Source organism: Sceloporus occidentalis, unplaced genomic scaffold (genome assembly GCF_023333645.1).
Source record: "Sceloporus occidentalis isolate IW3139 unplaced genomic scaffold, rSceOcc1.0.p SCAF_390, whole genome shotgun sequence".
Lineage (NCBI taxonomy): Eukaryota > Metazoa > Chordata > Lepidosauria > Squamata > Phrynosomatidae > Sceloporus > Sceloporus occidentalis.
The window spans coordinates 27562-46679 of record NW_028317370.1 but is presented as its reverse complement, the minus strand read 5'-3'; the positions used below and the strand labels follow the sequence as shown (position 1 = coordinate 46679).

General features: G+C 47.4%; 3 protein-coding genes across 3 annotated transcripts; 2 read left to right on the top strand and 1 right to left on the bottom strand.

The window, feature by feature from the left end:
* Positions 1-1004: 1004 nt before the first annotated feature.
* Positions 1005-2766, bottom strand: LOC149273236 (F-box only protein 27-like). The gene is made up of 5 exons (XM_089506555.1): positions 2475-2766; positions 2029-2140; positions 1802-1897; positions 1419-1557; positions 1005-1235 (listed from the first exon to the last, which is right to left on the bottom strand). The coding sequence occupies exons 1-5, from the start codon at positions 2764-2766 to the stop codon at positions 1005-1007; spliced, it is 870 nt and encodes a 289-aa protein (XP_089362681.1).
* Positions 2767-8630: 5864 nt separating this feature from the next.
* LOC149273235 (small ribosomal subunit protein uS12m-like) lies at positions 8631-10275 on the top strand. Its single transcript, XM_089506554.1, is given in 4 exon segments — positions 8631-8661; positions 9127-9196; positions 9904-9926; positions 9929-10275. Coding segments are annotated over 4 exon segments (471 nt in total).
* Positions 10276-12763: 2488 nt separating this feature from the next.
* Positions 12764-16360, top strand: LOC149273234 (acid phosphatase type 7-like). Its single transcript, XM_089506553.1, has 13 exons — positions 12764-12866; positions 12941-13144; positions 13472-13654; positions 13736-13761; positions 13934-14031; positions 14169-14231; positions 14552-14666; positions 14942-15055; positions 15246-15303; positions 15585-15652; positions 15929-16000; positions 16097-16234; positions 16313-16360. The coding sequence occupies exons 1-13, from the start codon at positions 12764-12766 to the stop codon at positions 16358-16360; spliced, it is 1290 nt and encodes a 429-aa protein (XP_089362679.1).
* Positions 16361-19118: the final 2758 nt, after the last annotated feature.

The following is a 19118-nucleotide window of genomic DNA, read 5'->3' as shown; positions in this document are numbered from 1 at the left end:
GTACGCGGAAAAAATTCATAGAGAGGAGCTTCGAGCATATGAACCGACAAATCAGAACGAAGGATGCAGGAGGTTCCCAGAATAGGATCGGAAGTGTCACTATGACAACAGAGTACACAAAACCCTGAATCTGGAGGCCGAAACGGATTAAACGGAGCCGAAGCCACTGAACCCCCCCATACTGGCACATTACAAAAGGCCAAGGGTAGCCCCCACTATAACTAACAACAACCCCATATTTGCAGCACCAGTCCCAATAAACAGGCTCATAACCTGACAAGGCCCTGTTTATCGGGATCTGATGAGATCCAAGTTTTATTTGTGATTCTGAGGATAAATTTGTGTTTTCTATAATAATAAAAATATAATAAATCCAATACCCGTCCAGAACCAATACAGCGCTGAGTAACGGGGCCGCAGGGGTCCACATGATGACCCCTCCCCATACAGCGACCCCTAGGCCAATAGCTGATTGGCTCTTATATATATTAGACAGGTGCTGATTGGCACACATCTCTGGGTAATGGATGCCGTTGTGGGCCCCAACGCCTTAACCCATCCAGCCGGTATAGTCACCCGTCTTCACGTCTATTTATCAATGACGGTTGCCGGGGATGTACCCGTTGGTGGCGCATGTTTAAGTAGTACTGGCACATGCCACTCCCTGGATCCGCTCCTCCATTTCTCCCCCCATCCTTCCTGTACGTTCCCCAATGCTACTGGAAAGCCCCTCTTTAATAACCCCCAAAAACAGCAGCAGCCAATCAAACGCTTCAAACCTCTGTACATAAAACTTTATTTCTATTATCTCATAAAGCGCATTAATATCAGAGGGCAGAGATTACGGCTCTACCTGTAAAGCTGCTGTCCCACCTTTCGCTGCTGAATGTAACATTTTTGTTACCAAACGCAGCGTTTGAAGAGCCTGATCCCGCTGAATATCCAAACCCATCAATCAGGTAAAATTCTGCCCCGTTCACAATTTCTGCCGGGATCGAGCGCCGTTAACATGTCCAGGGTGCGCCGGGTTCTCCACTGGGAAGCTCCCCGGGCGCTGTCGGTCCTTCGGTTCCGGACTCGCGGTTCTCAGCCAGGTTGGTGGCGATCCGGACGGTGACGGAGGAGTTGGTGATTCGCGCTCCGTACCAACCCTTCCAGAACTGCGTGTCCTTCCCCCGGTGCGAGAACCGGACGAACCGCACGCCGGGGCCGTAGTTTTGGAAAACGTAAGAAACCTGAAGTGGGAGGAAGACTCGTTACTCGGACGGAAGACGACGTCAAAAGCCGGATCTACTGGCGGGGACTCCATCAGTTAATCGCACGAGCGCAATCGTGACGGGGGAGGGGGCGTCCCATCAGGTAACGACGGGTGCATGAATTATGAACGGGACAGACGGCGCCCTGCCTTCCGCCGGTACCTGCGTGTAGCTCTGGTCATTCCACTGCGGGACCGGCTCTGGGTTGCTCTCAAACACTTTTATGGCCGTCTGTCTGTCGGCAGCGAGGAGTTCAACCTTCATTTGATAAACACAGCCGCAGTCTTCCCTGCCGCCGTACCTGCAGGAGCGAGGAGACGGTTTAGTAACGGCGCCAACCGGACAGGTGAGTAGTGGTTATGTATAAAGCGTCATTGGTGCCCCGGGGAGGTGGCTGAAGTGACCTCCACGTCTGGGGGGCTCCGTCTGCAGTGGCAGCTGCAGCGCAGTTCCCTCCCGGGACGAGGCCGGCCGGCTGCAGCGGACGCTTGGATTTGCCGTATGGAATATAATAACCGGGACGAGCGTCGGGGGGAGGAACTGACCAGTCGGAGATGCAGATAGGCGGCTGGTGGACATCCAGGTAATGATCCCACAGCCCTGATTCCAGAAGGTCAACGAGCTGCGTCTTCACACACCAGCTGCGGGGAGACAGACGGACAGCAGAGCGTCAGACAGAAACACAGACCCTGCCGGCAGATCGGCCCCCGGTCTGGTCTTTGCTCCTCCCGTGGTTACCGGTCACGCTCACTCTTTGGGTAATAATACTTACAAATAAGACGTGACGAAGCATTTCTGGCTCTCTGCCCCATCCAGGGGGGATTTATTATCCTCAACAGTCCAGCCGTCCCCTCCGTGCGTCACCTCCCAGTGCCGAAGTCCCTCTACAGAGAAAAGGAAACACGCAAACAGAATTTTCCAGCAGGTCGGCCCCCGTCTAGTCTGTAAAGACTCAAACCTTAATCAGTCGTCGGTCTCCTCTTAGATTCAGGAGCCGTATGTCTATCCCATGCATGTTTAATACCCTCACTGTATTACCCTCTACCACCTCTGCTGGGAGGCTGCTTCACCTGCACTGATTGGTCGCTGCCAGCACCTTTACTCATCTCTACACCTCCTATACTGAAGATGATCACTCGTCAGCTGGTCCTTCCTGCCCCTGCTTTCAGGGCAAAAGATCCTGGGAGGGGCTGATACCCCGCAGACCCCTCTTTTCACCTGCGCCGAACGGGTTTCGCAGCAGGTTCCGTGCGAAAGGGTTCTTCAGACAAACTCGCGGCCAGGGGAAGGAGGTGCAGGTGTGGGAAGCCTCCAACACGTCCGCCCTGCGCTCACGCTCACACTTCAGCCTCCACAGGAACGGAGAGTCCACCAGCCTCTTCCAGCGGCGGCTCACAGCCCTGCACCGCGCGGCCAGCTCCCGGGGAGGCAGGTAACTCAGGATAAGGAGGAGGAGGTCATCCGGCAGAGGCTCCAGATCGAACCGTACCGTGGAGAGCGGGTGACCCATGCCGAAGCCCCCCGCCGGGCCGTCTGGGAAGAGAGGGCAGTTAGCTGGCAAATCACGGCGCTCGCCCCAAACGTACCCAACATGAAGCGAGAAAGACAACTCGCCCCAGCATGGAGAGCGATACTCGAAACTAATAGTATAAATCATATAGGTCGCATATCGTATAAATCGTTTCCATCGCTTATCGTATAAATCGCGTACAGAGCAGACATTCTGCCCACATGCGACAAACCCAAACATCATGACAGATGAGTAGGAAAACCAGTTGGGAGTTTCCTCGGAAATTCAGGATTGTTGGCCGCTATGCATCACAGTTAAGAGGCAGTATAAATATGTTGTAGCAGCAGGTGGATATTGTGAACGCAGCGGGTGATTGGACGGTGAAAGCTGCTTTCTGTGGCCGTCCGGCACCGGTAGCCCGCGGCATTCATACGCTTGCCAGGACCCTGCATCATTATTTCTCCGAGGTCTATAACTCTGCGGCTATTTATTACTGCCTGGGGCTATTTCTCAGTGTGGGGGTATATCTGTGATCTCTAACATATATTATCAGTGACTGCTCTCTCAGGGGTTAATGCTCCTTGGCTGGGGGTATTTCTGCTGTCTCAGGGGTTAATGCTCCGTGGCTGGGGGTAAACCTGCTCTCTCAGGGATTAATGCTCCGTGGCTGGGGGTATATCTGCTGTCTCAGGGGTTAAAGCTCCGTGGCTGGGGGTATATCTGCTGTCTCAGGGGTTAATGCTCCGTGGCTGAGGGTTTATATGCTCTCTCAGGGTTTATACTCAGTGGCTGGGGGTATATGTAGTCTCTCTCAGGGGTTATACTCAGTGGCTGGGGGTATATGTAGTCTCTCTCAGGGGTTATACTCAGTGGCTGGGGGTATATGTAGTCTCTCTCAGGGGTTATACTCAGTGGCTGGGGGTATATGTAGTCTCTCTCAGGGGTTATACTCAGTGGCTGGGGGTATATGTAGTCTCTCTCAGGGGTTAATATTCAGTGGGGGGTATATGTAGTCTCTCTCAGGGGTTATACTCAGTGGCTGGGGGTATATGTAGTCTCTCTCAGGGGTTATACTCAGTGGCTGGGGGTATATGTAGTCTCTCTCAGGGGTTAATACTCAGTGGCTGGGGGGTATATTTGGTCTCTCGGGGGAAATTGAGCTCCGCTCCAATAATTTACCTCTCTTTCCTTCCGTGTAATCCACGCCTCGCTGTGAGTCAGCCCCACCTCCTAGTCATGTGACCCGGAAGTGGCTTCACATGGCGCTTTGGAAGCTGGGCAGTTGAAGGTGAATTCTCAGCGTAGTTATAATAACTGTTAATAGACTATAAAATATAGATCGCTAATCAGGGTGAAGTTAATATCTCTTTATAACAATAACTTCAATTCTAATATGAGACTTCTCTCTGTATGACGCTAATCGGTGTGATAATACATATATATCTATCTATATATCTCTGACGCTAACATTGTGAAAAAAAAATATATATCTATCTATATATCTCTGACGCTAACATTGTGAAAAAAAAAAATATATATATATGTATCTGTATGACGCTAATCAGCGTGATATTAATATATATATCTCTCTGCATGACGCTAATCGGGGTGATATTATTATATATCTCTCTGTATGATGCTAATCGGCGTGATATTAATATATATATCTGCATGACGCTAATCGGGGTGATATTATTATATATCTCTCTGTATGATGCTAATCGGCGTGATATTAATATATATATCTGCATGACGCTAATCGGGGTGATATTAATATATATATCTCTCTGCATGACGCTAGTCGGGGTGATATTATTATATATCTCTCTGCATGACGCTAATCAGCGTGATATTAATATATATCTCTCTGCATGATGCTAATCTGGGTGATATTATTATATATCTCTCTGTATAACGCTAATCGGCGTGATATTAATATATATATCTCTCTGCATGACGCTAATCGGGGTGATATTAATATATATATCTCTCTGCATGACGCTAATTGGCGTGATATTAATATATATCTCTCTGGATAACGCTAATTGGCGTGATAATATATATATCTCTCTGCATGACGCTAATCGGGGTGATATTAATATATATCTCTCTGCATGACGCTAATCAGCGTGATATTAATATATATCTCTCTGCATGATGCTAATCTGGGTGATATTATTATATATCTCTCTGTATAACGCTAATCGGCGTGATATTAATATATATATCTCTCTGCATGACGCTAATCGGGGTGATATTAATATATATATCTCTCTGCATGACGCTAATTGGCGTGATATTAATATATATCTCTCTGTATAACGCTAATTGGCGTGATAATATATATATCTCTCTGCATGACGCTAATCGGGGTGATATTAATATATATCTCTCTGCATGACGCTAATCAGCGTGATATTAATATATATCTCTCTGCATGATGCTAATCTGGGTGATATTATTATATATCTCTCTGTATAACGCTAATCAGCGTGATATTAATATATCTCTGTATAACGCTAATCAGCGTGATATTAATATATATATCTGCATGACGCTAATCGGGGGGGTTTAGTAATATATATCTCTCTGCATGACGCTAATCAGCGTGATATTAATATATATCTCTGCATGACGCTAATCGGGGTGATATTATATATCTCTCTGTATAACGCTAATCGGCGTGATATTAATATATATCTCTCTGTATAACGCTAATCAGCGTGATATTAATATATATCTCTGCATGACGCTAATCGGGGTGATATTAATATATATCTCTCTGCATGACGCTAATCAGCGTGATATTAATATATATCTCTCTGTATAACGCTAATCAGCGTGATATTAATATATATCTCTGCATGACGCTAATCGGGGTGATATTATTATATATCTCTCTGTATAACGCTAATCGGCGTGATATTAATATATATCTCTCTGTATAACGCTAATCGGCGTGATATTAATATCTCTGCATGACGCTAATCGGGGTGATATTATTATTATATATCTCTCTGTATGACGCTAATCGGCGTGATATTAATATATATATCTCTGCATGACGCTAATCGGGGTGATATTATTATATATCTCTGTATGACGCTAATCGGCGTGATATTAATATATATTTCTCTGTATGACGCTAATCGGCGTGATATTAATATATATATCTCTCTGTATGACGCTAGTCGGGTGATATTATTATATATCTCTCTGTATGACGCTAATCGGCGTGATATTAAAATATATATATATATATCTCTCTGTATGACGCTAGTCGGCGTGATATGAATGTGTACAGCGCTGAGTATATACTTGGCTCTCTGTGTATAGGAGTAGAGATACGTGTGTATCTCTGTATAACGCTAATCGGCGTGATATTAATATATATCTCTCTGTATAACGCTAATCAGCGTGATATTAATATATATCTCTGCATGACGCTAATCGGGGTGATATTATTATATATCTCTCTGTATAACGCTAATCGGCGTGATATTAATTATTATTATTATTATTATCTTTTATTTATATAGCGCCAACAGTTTACGCAGCGCTTAATACAATACATAAATTCAAGGGATATGACAAGACAAGAATTGACAGACTAAGACAAACCGATACATTTGGTGGAGAGAGCCCTGCTCGCAAGCTTACAATCTAGAGGGAAAATGGGGTGATAAACATAAGGCATAGAGAAAGGGTGAGAGGTATGGTGGGGGTATCAATGACAAGGATGTTCTAGCAGCTAAGATGGTATGCTTCTCTGAAGAAGTGGGTTTTTAGATGTTTCTTGAATGTCGGGAGGGAGGGTGAATTCTGAAGGTTCCTTGTGAGTAGATTCCAGAGATATGGGGCAGCTCGAGTGAAATCTTGTAGACGGGAAAAGGAAGAGGTGATGAGTGAGGAGGAGAGCCTTAGCCCATGGGAGGAACGTAGGGATCGAGTAGGAGAGTATTTGCTAATGAGGTCAGAAATGTACGGAGGAGCGGTATTGTGGATGGCCTTATATGTCAGTACCAGGATCTTAAATTTAATTCTAAAGGTAATCGGAAGCCAGTGGAGGGTTTCACAGAGGGGGGAAGCAGAAGAGGAGCGACGTGCAAGGAAGATGAGCCTAGCAGCGGCATTAAGGATAGACTGTAGTGGAGAGAGTCGAGACAGTGGAATGCCAACCAGAAGAGTGTTGCAGTAGTCAAGACGGGAAATAAGTGAATGAACCAGAGTTTTTGTGGATTCTTGGGTGAGGAATGGGCGGATACGAGAGATGTTTTTTAGGTGCAGGCGGCAGGATCTGGCGAGGGACTGAATGTGAGGGATGAAGGAGAGGTTTGAGTCAAGGATGACCCCAAGGCATCGGGCCTGGTTAGTAGGAGAGATAGTCGTGTTGTTAATGGTGATAGAGAATTCAGGTAGTGGAGTGGAGATGGAGGGAGGGAAGATAATGAGTTCCGTTTTAGAAAGATTAAGTTTCAGGTAGTGTTGTGACATCCATGAAGAAATAGTAGACAAGCAGCTGGTGATCCGGGACATGAGAGATGGAGAGAGATCAGGAGAAGACAGGTAGATTTGGGTATCATCTGCATATAGGTTATACTGGAGGCCAAATGAGTTGATTAGTTTGCCAAGAGAGGAAGTATAAAGAGAGAACAGCAGAGGGCCAAGGACTGAACCTTGGGGGACACCAACCGAAAGTGGAAGGGGCGAAGATGTGTTGCCTGAGAAGTTGACAGAGAAGGAACGGTTAGACAGATATGAGGAGATCCAGGAGAGAGCTGCATCTCGAATGCCCATAGAAGCAAGTGAGTCAAGAAGAAGGTGGTGATCAACAGTATCGAAAGCAGCAGAGAGATCCAGTAGAATTAGAATAGAGTAGTGACCTTTAGCTTTGGCAGAGAGCAAGTCATTGGAGACTTTTGTTAGAGCTGTTTCAGTAGAGTGAAGGGGTTTGAAACCAGACTGTAGAGGGTCAAGGAGGGAATTAGAGGAGAGGAAGTTAGTGAGGCGATTGTACACAATCCGTTCAAGCAGCTTAGAGGTAAAAGGAAGCAGAGAGATAGGGCGGTAGTTAGTCAAACAGACGGGGTCTGAGGAAGGATTCTTTAGAATTGGTGTGATTAGCGCATGCTTGAAGGCAGATGGTACAGATCCAGATGACAGAGAAAGATTGAATAGGTGGGTAAGTGATGGACCAAGGGATGGACATAGAGACTTTGTGAGGTGTGAAGGGATGGGGTCAAGGGGACAGGTTGTTGGGTGAGAGGAAGAAAGAAGAGTGGCTATCTCTTCTTTGGTTGTAGGGGAAAAGGCAGTTAGTATAGTAGGAGTAGAGAGGGTGGTGGTGAGTGGTGTAGGAGGGAGTTGTAAGGAAGAGAGGTCTTTTCTAATAGTCTCGATCTTCTCTTTGAAGTAGGTAGCAAGATCTTGGGCAGTGAGAGAGGTTTGTGGTGTGGGTGTGGAGGGACAGAGAAGGGAGTTGAAAGTAGAAAAAAGGCGTCGTGGGTTGGAAGAAAGAGAGGATATGAGAGTGGAGAAGTAGAGCTGTTTGGCGAGAGAGAGGGCAGAGTTGTAGGTGTGAAGCATGAATTTATAATGAGTAAAGTCTTCGCTGGATTTTGATTTTCTGAAGTAGCGCTCAGCTGTGCGGCAGCACTTCTGAAGATACCGTGTGGTTTTGGTATGCCATGGTTGGCGTTTAAATTGTCGGGGGTAACTTGTAGTAATTGGAGCTATGGTGTCGAGGGATGAAGCAAGTGTGTTGTTGTAAAAAGAGGCTGCTGTGTCTGGGCAGGAAAGGGTTAACATGGAAGGTAAGAGAGGTTCGAGTGAGGCTGACAGTTGGGTAATGGTATTTTCTGGTAATGGCCTACACGTATGAGGTGAGCGTTGTAAGTATGTATTAATATATATCTCTCTGTATAACGCTAATCGGCGTGATATTAATATCTCTGCATGACGCTAATCGGGGTGATATTATTATTATATATCTCTCTGTATGACGCTAATCGGCGTGATATTAATATATATATCTCTGCATGACGCTAATCGGGGTGATATTATTATATATCTCTGTATGACGCTAATCGGCGTGATATTAATATATATTTCTCTGTATGACGCTAATCGGCGTGATATTAATATATATATCTCTCTGTATGACGCTAGTCGGGTGATATTATTATATATCTCTCTGTATGACGCTAATCGGCGTGATATTAAAATATATATATATATATCTCTCTGTATGACGCTAGTCGGCGTGATATGAATGTGTACAGAGCTGAGTATATACTTGGCTCTCTGTGTATAGGAGTAGAGATACGTGTGTCACGCACCCTCTCTGTCTCTCCTCCCCAGGTGACCGTCTCCTGCCCCGAGATGTCCGGTTCTGGGATCCTGAGCTTGGCCGCCGCGCCGTGGCGTTTGGGTGAGTCAGTGGCAGCGAGGGCCCCAAAGGGACGCTTTAATGCTGAGTGGTCACTTTAACTTATGGGGTGTTTCCATTGCAAATACTGAGGTGCAGTATCCCCCCATACACATATGGCCCTTTCTGTACCCCCCAACTCCTTCCCCTCCTGCCATGTGGCTTTTTTGGCTTGGTGGCAACAGAGGTTTTTTTTTGTTTTTTTTTAATATATCTATTTCTTGTGGGAGGGGCAATGGGTTTTCACCAATATTTTCTTTTAAACTGGAGATCCCTCATGGTGAGCACCGTCACACCGGATTGGTCAGTGGGAAGCTAGCGATGCTGACAATCAGGGGAGACCCCAGGCTGACTAATAACACCCTGATCTCCCGTGTACCGCCAGAGAAACCTCCTTGCCAGTTTGAAATCCATAAGACGTACTGTCCTATATCATCTTGGGGCTGGTTTATAGGACGTAATAGTATGTCCTAAGGTCACTAAGCTGTTAAAGCACCTAGAAAATAGACTGCCTGGGACATTAAACGGGCCTTTTAAAGATAAACACATCATACACCTGAGGGCCACGTTGTGCACCGACACTGGCTCTACCTGCTGAAGGCTGCGGATCCCTTTAAGCATTTCATAATCCGGGGAAACCCCTCCGTGTACTGACTTTGTTTACTTGCTTGTTCTTCGCAGGCCTCTCAATGCTCCGGTTTGGCACCCAGAGGAGTCTCCAGATTCCTGCCCCCCTGGAATCTCGGACCATGGCCACCCTGAACCAGATGCACCGTGCGGGCAGGCCAAAGCCTCCACCTCCAAAACTGGGACCCACGTTTGGCCGCCCTCAGCTCAAGGGCGTTGTGCTCAAAACCATGATCCGGAAGCCGAAGAAACCAAACTCTGCCAATCGCAAGTGCGCTCGCGTGCGGCTAAGCAACGGCAAAGAGGTGGTGTGCTTCATTCCCGGGGAGGGCCACAACCTCCAAGAACACAACATCGTCCTGGTGGAGGGAGGCCGTACGCAGGACCTGCCTGGGGTGAAACTCAAGGTGGTTAGGGGCAAATATGACTGTGCCCATGTCAAAAAGAAAACCTAGTAATGTTCTGTGCCTCAGCCTCCTGGGGGTATATGGGGCATTGCTTCCTGGCAGGAAGCCCCCAATGGGGCAGTTTGTAACCGCAGATTGGTGCAGTCAGCCTGCTGTGTCATCGTCAGACGTGTAAATGTTTGCGTGTGCGCTCTCCCAGCTGGTGGGGGAAGCCTTTATTATTCGCACTCACTGGCTCTAAAGCTCGATGTGTAAATGCCTTTCCTGCTCCTCCTCGAAAACATGACATTTCACAGATCCCAAATATTCTCGTTTATTTCTGAAATCACCGTATTCTGAATGCCAGGAGGTCGGTTCTACCTGTTCAGAGCCTCTGGTGGGGTGCAGTTACTCAAGTTCAGTATTTTTGGGGGTTGGAAGGGCTTTTTACAGTTGCGGTCAGCATTGGGGTAATCTGGGACCCCGCAGGTTATTTAACAAACACCTGACTTTCAATAAATGGAAACCCGAGGGATGAAATAAAACATTGCTTTGATATATTTGCGGTTTATTAAGTACAGCTTTGTGTTGCAATCAATTCATACAAGTGTCTGAAAACTAGAAGGGGGTTCCCAATGAAACAAAAAGTAAGAAGAAAATTAGAAGCTTTTTTTTTTTTTCTCGCGTTCACTCACATTCTCCCCCTACCTTTACCGACAACCACTTCCGTGTCTCTGTTTCTCCTTATGTGCCGGACTGCTGCTCCCGGCTCTCCGCTGCATTATTCTGACCTCTTCCCACGCGGACCGCCCCCTAATTGGAGGAATGAGGGAAAGGTTGTCCCCTCTGGTGCGATGGAGGCCAGAACAATCCTGCGGAACAAGAAGCTGATACACAGAAGAGGTTGTCGGGGAAGGTAGAGAGATGTTGAGCGAAAGCGCTTGACAACAAATTATGTTTCTGAATTAAAAAAAATCTGAATCAGGAAATAAACGGACCAAAAAACAAACGAAAATATAGTTTGAATCATTTTTGGTGCAGTGTAAATTAAAGAATTTTATGCCCAGCGCCCCTGTCTGGAGAAGTAACCGTCCCCTTAGACTCAGAACACGTTTGCACCACCTTGAGCAGATGCGCCCTGTCGTTTTGGATCAGTATCCCTCAGCGCCGTTGAGGAATTTTGACGCCTCGGAACATTGTCCCAAAACTCCTGAGGAACATCTCAATGCCTTTAACAAACTCTACATGCGCATCAATGTTTGACCTATAGAGTCCGGAACAACTGTATCTATATATCTGCTCTTACGTGCCAATACACTCGCCCTCTCCGTTCTTCCCATGACTTGCGTCTCTCTTCTACCGGTATCCCCTATTCACGCTCCTTTATTTAGGACTTTGCCGCGTCTCTGGAATTCACTACCACGTTCCATCTCCCTCTTATTCTAATTCCAGACGCTCAGTTAAAACCTACCAACTCCGAGAGACATCCAAGCTTCCCCCCTAATGCCATGTCCAGCTCCAAGATCTACATAGAATACGGCATCATTTGGCTTCAGACTTTGCTGACGAGGTCAATCAGATGGCAATGGCCACCATTAAATTTATAGTGACCAGGATCCTCAAACACCTGACTATCGCGGGTTTTATCACTCAGTACGTCAAACAAACTCCAAACTTTACTCATTACACCATCCTGCTGAGAGCTGTAGGTAACCTGTTCCCAGGTGACCCACAGCATCCATGCTACAACACAAACACTGCTAGTGGACCAATGTTCCTCAAATCATAGGTTCAATTGCCCCAACTGCCCTCCGCATAATAGTATAGGATGTCTGATGACTGTACTGGTGCATTACTTGCTGATGCCACAAGAAGGCAGAGTGGAGGCCACCGCAGGATCCTGGCTCTTCCCCTTTGTTTTGTTTCCGTCTCAGTCAGCTGATAAGTTGGTCAGTCTGTTTCCCTGTTTGGACAGCCGGTGATCGACTGGGATCTGTCATAGTGACCTGGACGGTCTGCTAACTGGTGATCGACTGGGATCTGTCATAGTGTCCTGGACGGTCTGCTAACTGGTGATCGACTGGGATCTGTCATAGTGTCCTGGACGGTCTGCTAACTGGTGATCGACTGGGATCTGTCATAGTGACCTGGACGGTCTGCTAACTGGTGATTGACTGGGATCTGTCATAGTGACCTGGACGGTCTGCTAACTGGTGATTGACTGGGATCTGTCATAGTGACCTGGACGGTCTGCTAACTGGTGATCGACTGGGATCTGTCATAGTGACCTGGACGGTCTGCTAACGGGTGACCAGTAGGGACCCGGCGGGTCCATGGCTCCATATCAAACAAGGTACACAGAATACACTTTGATATAAGGAAGTTGACTTCTGATTATAAGATTCAAGTTGAACTCCACAGGGTCTTCTCGTGGAAATCATCTTGTGGGACTTTTTCTCCGTGTGCAGCGATCACGCACGTTAGGAGACAGATCCATAGCGTATCGCTGTTTAGTGGACGTCGCAGGTCTTAACGCTCCTGTATTCCACGTGCGAAGATGCTGGTTGCTGCTGTCAGGCTTCTAATTCTGTCTCTGCCGTGGGTGAGCGGTGTGGACATTGTCAGAGAACAACCAGAACAGGTCCATCTGTCCCTCACCGGTGAGTGCAACGTTGCAGCCCTCCCTGCTCACCCACCCTGTAGCTACTGCCTTCACACTGTCTCCTCTGCTCAGGTGACCCCAATTCCATGACTGTGACCTGGACGACATATAGCTGGACCCCCTCTATAGTGGAGTACAGCGCCCTGCCAGGGCCACCCTCCTTCAACACGACAGCGTATGGCAATGCCAGCCAGTTTGTGGATGGAGGCTGGATGCGCCGGTCCATGTACATTCACAGAGTCACCCTGCGTGACCTCCGACCCGGCGGGAGATACGGTGAGAAGATATACGTTGTGCGTCTGGACCTTGATTTGTGGGTTGTTGGGGGAATCTGGGCGACGTTATGGTAACTGCGCTGTGTGCGGAGGCATTTTGTCCGGATTATAACGAGCCACGTCAGACATTACTCACTCCCTTATTACCCGGAACTCAAAGTGTGCCAAGCCTTTCCACCAACAATAACAACAAAAAACTGGCACTGCCTTTCTGATTGGTGCATTTAAGCAGATTTATTGCGCTCTCTGTGTAATAATCTTTGTATGGACCAATCATACTCGGCTTGCTCACTCACCTTTCTGGCTCGTACTTACCCCTCTCTTTCAGTTTATCATTGTGGCAGCGAGCGTGGTTGGAGCCCCACGTTTTACTTCCGAGCTACTCTAGGCGGTTCGTCGTGGGGTCCACGTCTGGCTGTGTTTGGGGATATGGGAAACGAGAACGCCCAGTCCTTGTCTCGGCTCCAGAAAGACACGCAGATGGACATGTATGACGCCATACTTCACGTTGGTAAGTGTGGGCTTCGGTGTCAGCATGTGCCATGGTTAAGGTGAATTTAAGGTTCACTGCCTCACTTTTTCTCTCTTACAGGAGACTTTGCATATGACATGGACAAGGTAAGCACTGGAGTCCAACCACATTCATTTGGGGTCCAGCCCACTCATAGGTGGCTCGCCCCACTAAAGGGAGGCCACTCGCACTCACGTGGCATCAGACCTACCAGACGGCATCTTTACTCATTAAATGTCAACACTCAGTAACTACCTGTATCCCTACCACCCCTTCCAGGATAACGCTCGAGTGGGCGATGAGTTTATGCGGCAGATTGAGTCAGTGGCAGCGTACGTTCCCTACATGACTTGCCCAGGAAACCACGAAGAGGCCTAGTGAGTATCACTTCCATATCTGTATCCATAAAACACGCTTCTATATCCTCACCCAGGCTTCCCGTATGCGTGGCTCGCACCCCGGTTCTGCATGTTTTTTTGCTGCCGGTTGGTCTAATCTAAGTCTTGTTTTTCAGTAACTTCTCCAATTACCGTAACCGTTTCACGATGCCGGGTGACACCGAGGGTCTGTGGTACAGGTGAGGTGGTCTCAGCTGTGACATCAGCCACGTCTATAGAGCACAATCACAAACAGGGGAAACTTAACCAGTTCCAACCCGTGACTGGCCTGTTGACAATAAAAAAAAAAAACTAGGTCATACACAGCAAGCTCAGGGTATGACATCACTAATCATCCCCGGGCAGCTCGACATTAGCGCACGTGGGACATCAGTGAGCGATGAGAGACATGAGGAATGTTACGTGACGCTCCACGGCAGGGGATTTGGGACTGTGTGTTTTAGAAAACCAGGCGCATGTTCTCAATGTCCCGGCTACTTACCTTGTCTTGTCTCCCCAGCTGGGACCTGGGCCCTGCACACATCATCTCGCTCTCCACGGAGGTTTATTTCTACCCAAAGTACGGGAAGGAGCTGGTCGGGGAGCAGTTTAAATGGCTGCAGAGAGATCTTCAGGTTAGTAAACCAAGTCCAGAATTGGAGGAAGGCGATTGAGCCAGAGGAACACTGAGGGCAAAAATCCAGAAGCGTTAAACTTCAGTTAAAGTAAATACCTTTTTATACGTGGAAAAAGATATAGAGTAACATTAGCTTTCAGGGCCGCAGGGGCCTCTTCTTCAGGTGAGAAATACTTGTAGCCGTGTGAGTTGGCAACGATAAGCGGAAAGCTCTTAAGATGCAATGGAGAGCAGTTTGTTAGAAGTTTACATTTCTGGATCTTCTCCCTGCAGGAGGCCACCAGACCGTCTTGGCGATTGGAGCGGCCCTGGATTATCACGATGGGTCACCGTCCCATGTACTGCTCCAACAATGACCAGGACGACTGCGTGCAGCATGAGAGTGTGGTGAGGACCCCCGATTAAGGGCACGGGGGGGGTTATCAACAAAGATAGGGACAGAGATGGACGGGGAAGAGGTCATTTGTTTCCAGCATTCTCTCTCTGTACTCCCCACAAGGGTTCTTCACTTTCTCTTTCTGAAAATAGGGCTCTCTATCTGGGTACAGAGGTTTCCTAACACTCTCTCTCTTTTCAGGTTCGCACCGGCCTTCCTGGTGGGCAGTACGGTTTGGAGGACCTGTTCTTTAAATTCGGTATTATACCCAATCCTGGTTTCATAGGGTCACAGGCCGCTCTGCCATCAGGCAGGGAAGGGACAACTGAGCTCTGGAATATGAAGCAAGGGGTAGCACATTTCATGGTTTGGCTGGGATTGATGGGGAACAGGATAATGGGTTTGGCTTGATTTAAAACTCCCATCAATCCCCAGTTGAAGATGGGGGTTTGAGTCCAGCAGAAGGGGACAGGTTTGACAGTTAATGCCATATGACAGATGCCATCTCTGCCCCTCACTCCACTCTGTCTCTCTCTTCAGGGGTAGATTTAGAGATCTGGGCACATGAGCACTCCTACGAGCGGCTGTGGCCAGTGTACAACCACACGGTGAGTGGATTATTCATAGTATCCCCTTGCTTGAGCCTGAAAGAGGCAGTGAGCCCTGTTCCCAAGAACTTACAATCTAGACGATTTAGATCTGCACACAACTATCTGTCCCATAAGTTTGCTTCGTACCTACTAGCATTTCTGCAAATCAATTTGCCACAGGGCTAATAAACCCAGTCTATTTCATGTAGCTTGTTGCCTGCCTCAGGGTTATTATCATGTAGATGAGGATCTCCCCAAAAACCCCAATATTTAGTCAATCTTCATTTGTTTCAGGTTTATAAAGGATCCCCAGAAGCTCCATATACAAACCCTGGAGCTCCGGTGCACATCATAACGGGGTCTGCGGTAAGCACATGGATGGGTCTGGAACACATCATAACGGGGTCTGGGGTGATAAGGGAGCCTGTAACACATCATATGTCTATCATCTCCCCCCACCAGGGCTGTAAAGAAAGGCTGGATCCTTTCATCCCTTCGGAGCGGCCGTGGAGCGCACTCAGGGTTGAAGATTACGGATACACTCGGATCGCCATCACCAACAAGACCCACATTCACATCCAGCAGCTCTCCGACGATCAGGTACACGCTCCTCCTTCGTGTTTAGAACAAGCAAAACGTCATGTCTCCGCCACTAAATGGCCCATCTTTCTCCTCCAGAACGGGCAAATAGTTGATGACTTTTGGCTGGTTAAGGACAAGCGGTGAGGACGGTCGGGTGCTCTTTTCCCCCGTCTGGAATTCTTCTGTGGTACCATGCCTGTGATCGCCATGGGACACTCACTGGATGTCTTCCTATGTGGTAACCACCTGTCTATGGTCACCACAGGACTCTCACTGGATCTCTTTCTATGTGGTAGTCTGTCTGTGATCACCAAGGGGCACTCGCTGGATCTCTTCCTCCATGGTAGCCTGTCTATGGACACTTGCTGGGATCTGTTTCCACGGTAGCCATCTGATTATGGGACACTCGCTGGATCTCCTTCTCTTTCCAATTTTGCAACAAACTAGGGGAAAAAAATACTTCATGACCCCAGAATGGCAGATCTCTCCTCGGATCAAGAAGCTGTTTCCCCATAATTTAAAAATTATATGCCTGAATGTTATGTTTTTGCCGGGAATTCATCCAGCTGCTGTTTAAATGTCTGTATGGAGTCTGATAAAACTACCTCTGCAGGCAGAGAATTCCATGTCCTTATTGTAAAAAACCCTTTCCTCTGCCTTAAATCTCCTTTCTTCCAGTCTAAACGCATGACTCCGCATCCTATGCGTAGTCCTGTTTATAAATAGATTTCCACACAATGGTTTATACCAGCCCTGAATATATTTATATAATTCCATCATATCCCCTCCGAGGTGCCGTTTCTCTAAACAGATTTAAATTAGTTAACCTTCCGTTCCTTTTATTCATTTTGTAGCCGCCTCTGCACCTTTTCCAGTGCTATAATATCCTGCTTTAGAATAGGTGCCCAAAATTGCACAGCATATTCAAGGTGCGGCCTTACCATTGATATATAAAGAGGCAAAATTATATTTTTATTCCGCGAATTGATACCCCTTTTTATACATGACAATACCTTACTGGCCTTAGCAGCTGCTGACCGACATTGCTGCCGAGTTTGTTGTCTATAACAATTCCCAAATCCTTCTCATTTGTCGTTATCCTTAATTCAATGGTAGTCATTTAGGGTGTAAATTGCTTGTGCGTTCCTTACCCCGAAGTGCATAACTTTGCTTTTATCTACATTAAATTTAATCCGCCATTTGTGTGCCTGCCCCCCCGGTCTATCTAAATCCCTCCGCAGCTAAGTCATATCCCGCTCACATTGTATTACTTTACAGAGTTTAGTGTCATCTGCAAACACAGAAACATGACTTTTGCCTATTGCCAGGTCATTTATAAATTTGTTGAATAAAATTGGCCCCAGAACAGACCCCTGAGGGACACCACTTAGCGCTTTTGTCCATCTTGAAAAATTACCATTTATGACTCTCTTTACTCTATCACTAAGCCAATGTTCTACCCAAGAACAAGAATTTGCATCTAGACCAATTTCTGTCAGTTTGAATTCTAACCTATTGTGTGGAACCGAGTGAAACGCCTCGGCAAAATCCAAGTAGATAACGTCCACCGAGACACCCTTATCCACTTCTACTTACTTCTTCTACAATGTAATTAAATTAGTTAATGAATTCCTCAATATTATAAGAAACGTTAAATTTCAATGCTTTGCGGTACAAATTCTTTTAATTCTGTGTTTCACGTAAATGCTGATGGCTGCCGTCGGAGCACATGAATGCGTTACGGGGTCATATAACCCTCACAATACGTCTCGGTACAGAAGGGTTAATCGTAAATATCCCTTTACTGGAATATTTTTGCGTGAAAATTTATGAATTGAGCCATTCGATGAAGAGACGTCTGAGGCCCTGCATGCTCAGGTAACTTTACAACTTCTGTGTTGGCCAATAAACGGTATCGCCTTCAGCGAAAAGCCTTCATGGTCTCTAAAAAGAGAAACGCTGGAAATGGGGTCACCCCGTCTACAGCGCCGAGTAAAGTTGTTTCCCCGCTCAAGCGCCCGCCGCGCCGAAGACACAACGCTAAGTGCATGGATTACCCAGTGCCCACTGAATCCCTGAAGTAAGTAACCGCTCCAACTAATAGGAACGCGCGGATTTCATGACGCGAGTGCTGTCATTGGCTGGGAAGGTAGCGCTTTCTGACAGATGGTTAGACCAATGAGCGTGCGCCTGGCATGAGGGGGCGGTGCCGCGGAAGCTTGCGGCGTTGCCATGCAGCGGTCGCTAGGGGAGTCGGGAATTCCCGGATATTGGAGCTTCTAGGACAACATGGCGTCGGCGGCCGGAGGACTGTGAGAAGAGAGTGCGGGGGCAGGTACCACCCGGGCAGCGAGCAGATGGGGCAATAGGAGGGGGTTGTGAGGGGTAAGAAACCAGAGGGAGGGGGATTGTCGGGGCGTGAGAGGGCAAGAAGAGGAGGGGGGTTGTCGGGGCGTGAGAGGGCAAGAAGAGGAGGGGGGTTGTCGGGGCGTGAGAGGGCAAGAAGAGGAGGGGGTTGTCGGGGCGTGAGAGGGCAAGAAGAGGGGTGGGGGAAGTATTTGTGTAATGGCAGAGGGCAGTTTTACCGGGCGGGGGTATTAAGCGCATCTGTGTTACTTTACGAAGCATTGAAGCCCGGAATGGGTGAGCGGCCTGGCCCGGGGTCAGTTGCCGAAGGTCTTCTCTGCGCTTTGGTTCATTAACTCCTGGGACATTTAGCTAAATGAGGCGGCTGCCCTTACGGGGGCAAAGTGGGCCTTTATTCACTCACTTACGGGTTCCCACCTCCTCAGGAGCCTTTAGCGAACTTCATTCCTTTTATTGGCTCAACCTAGTGAAAGTCATTTTCCAGTGTCACAGAGGTCTCTTCCTCAGATGGAATCTGAATGTTTAGTATGTGTAA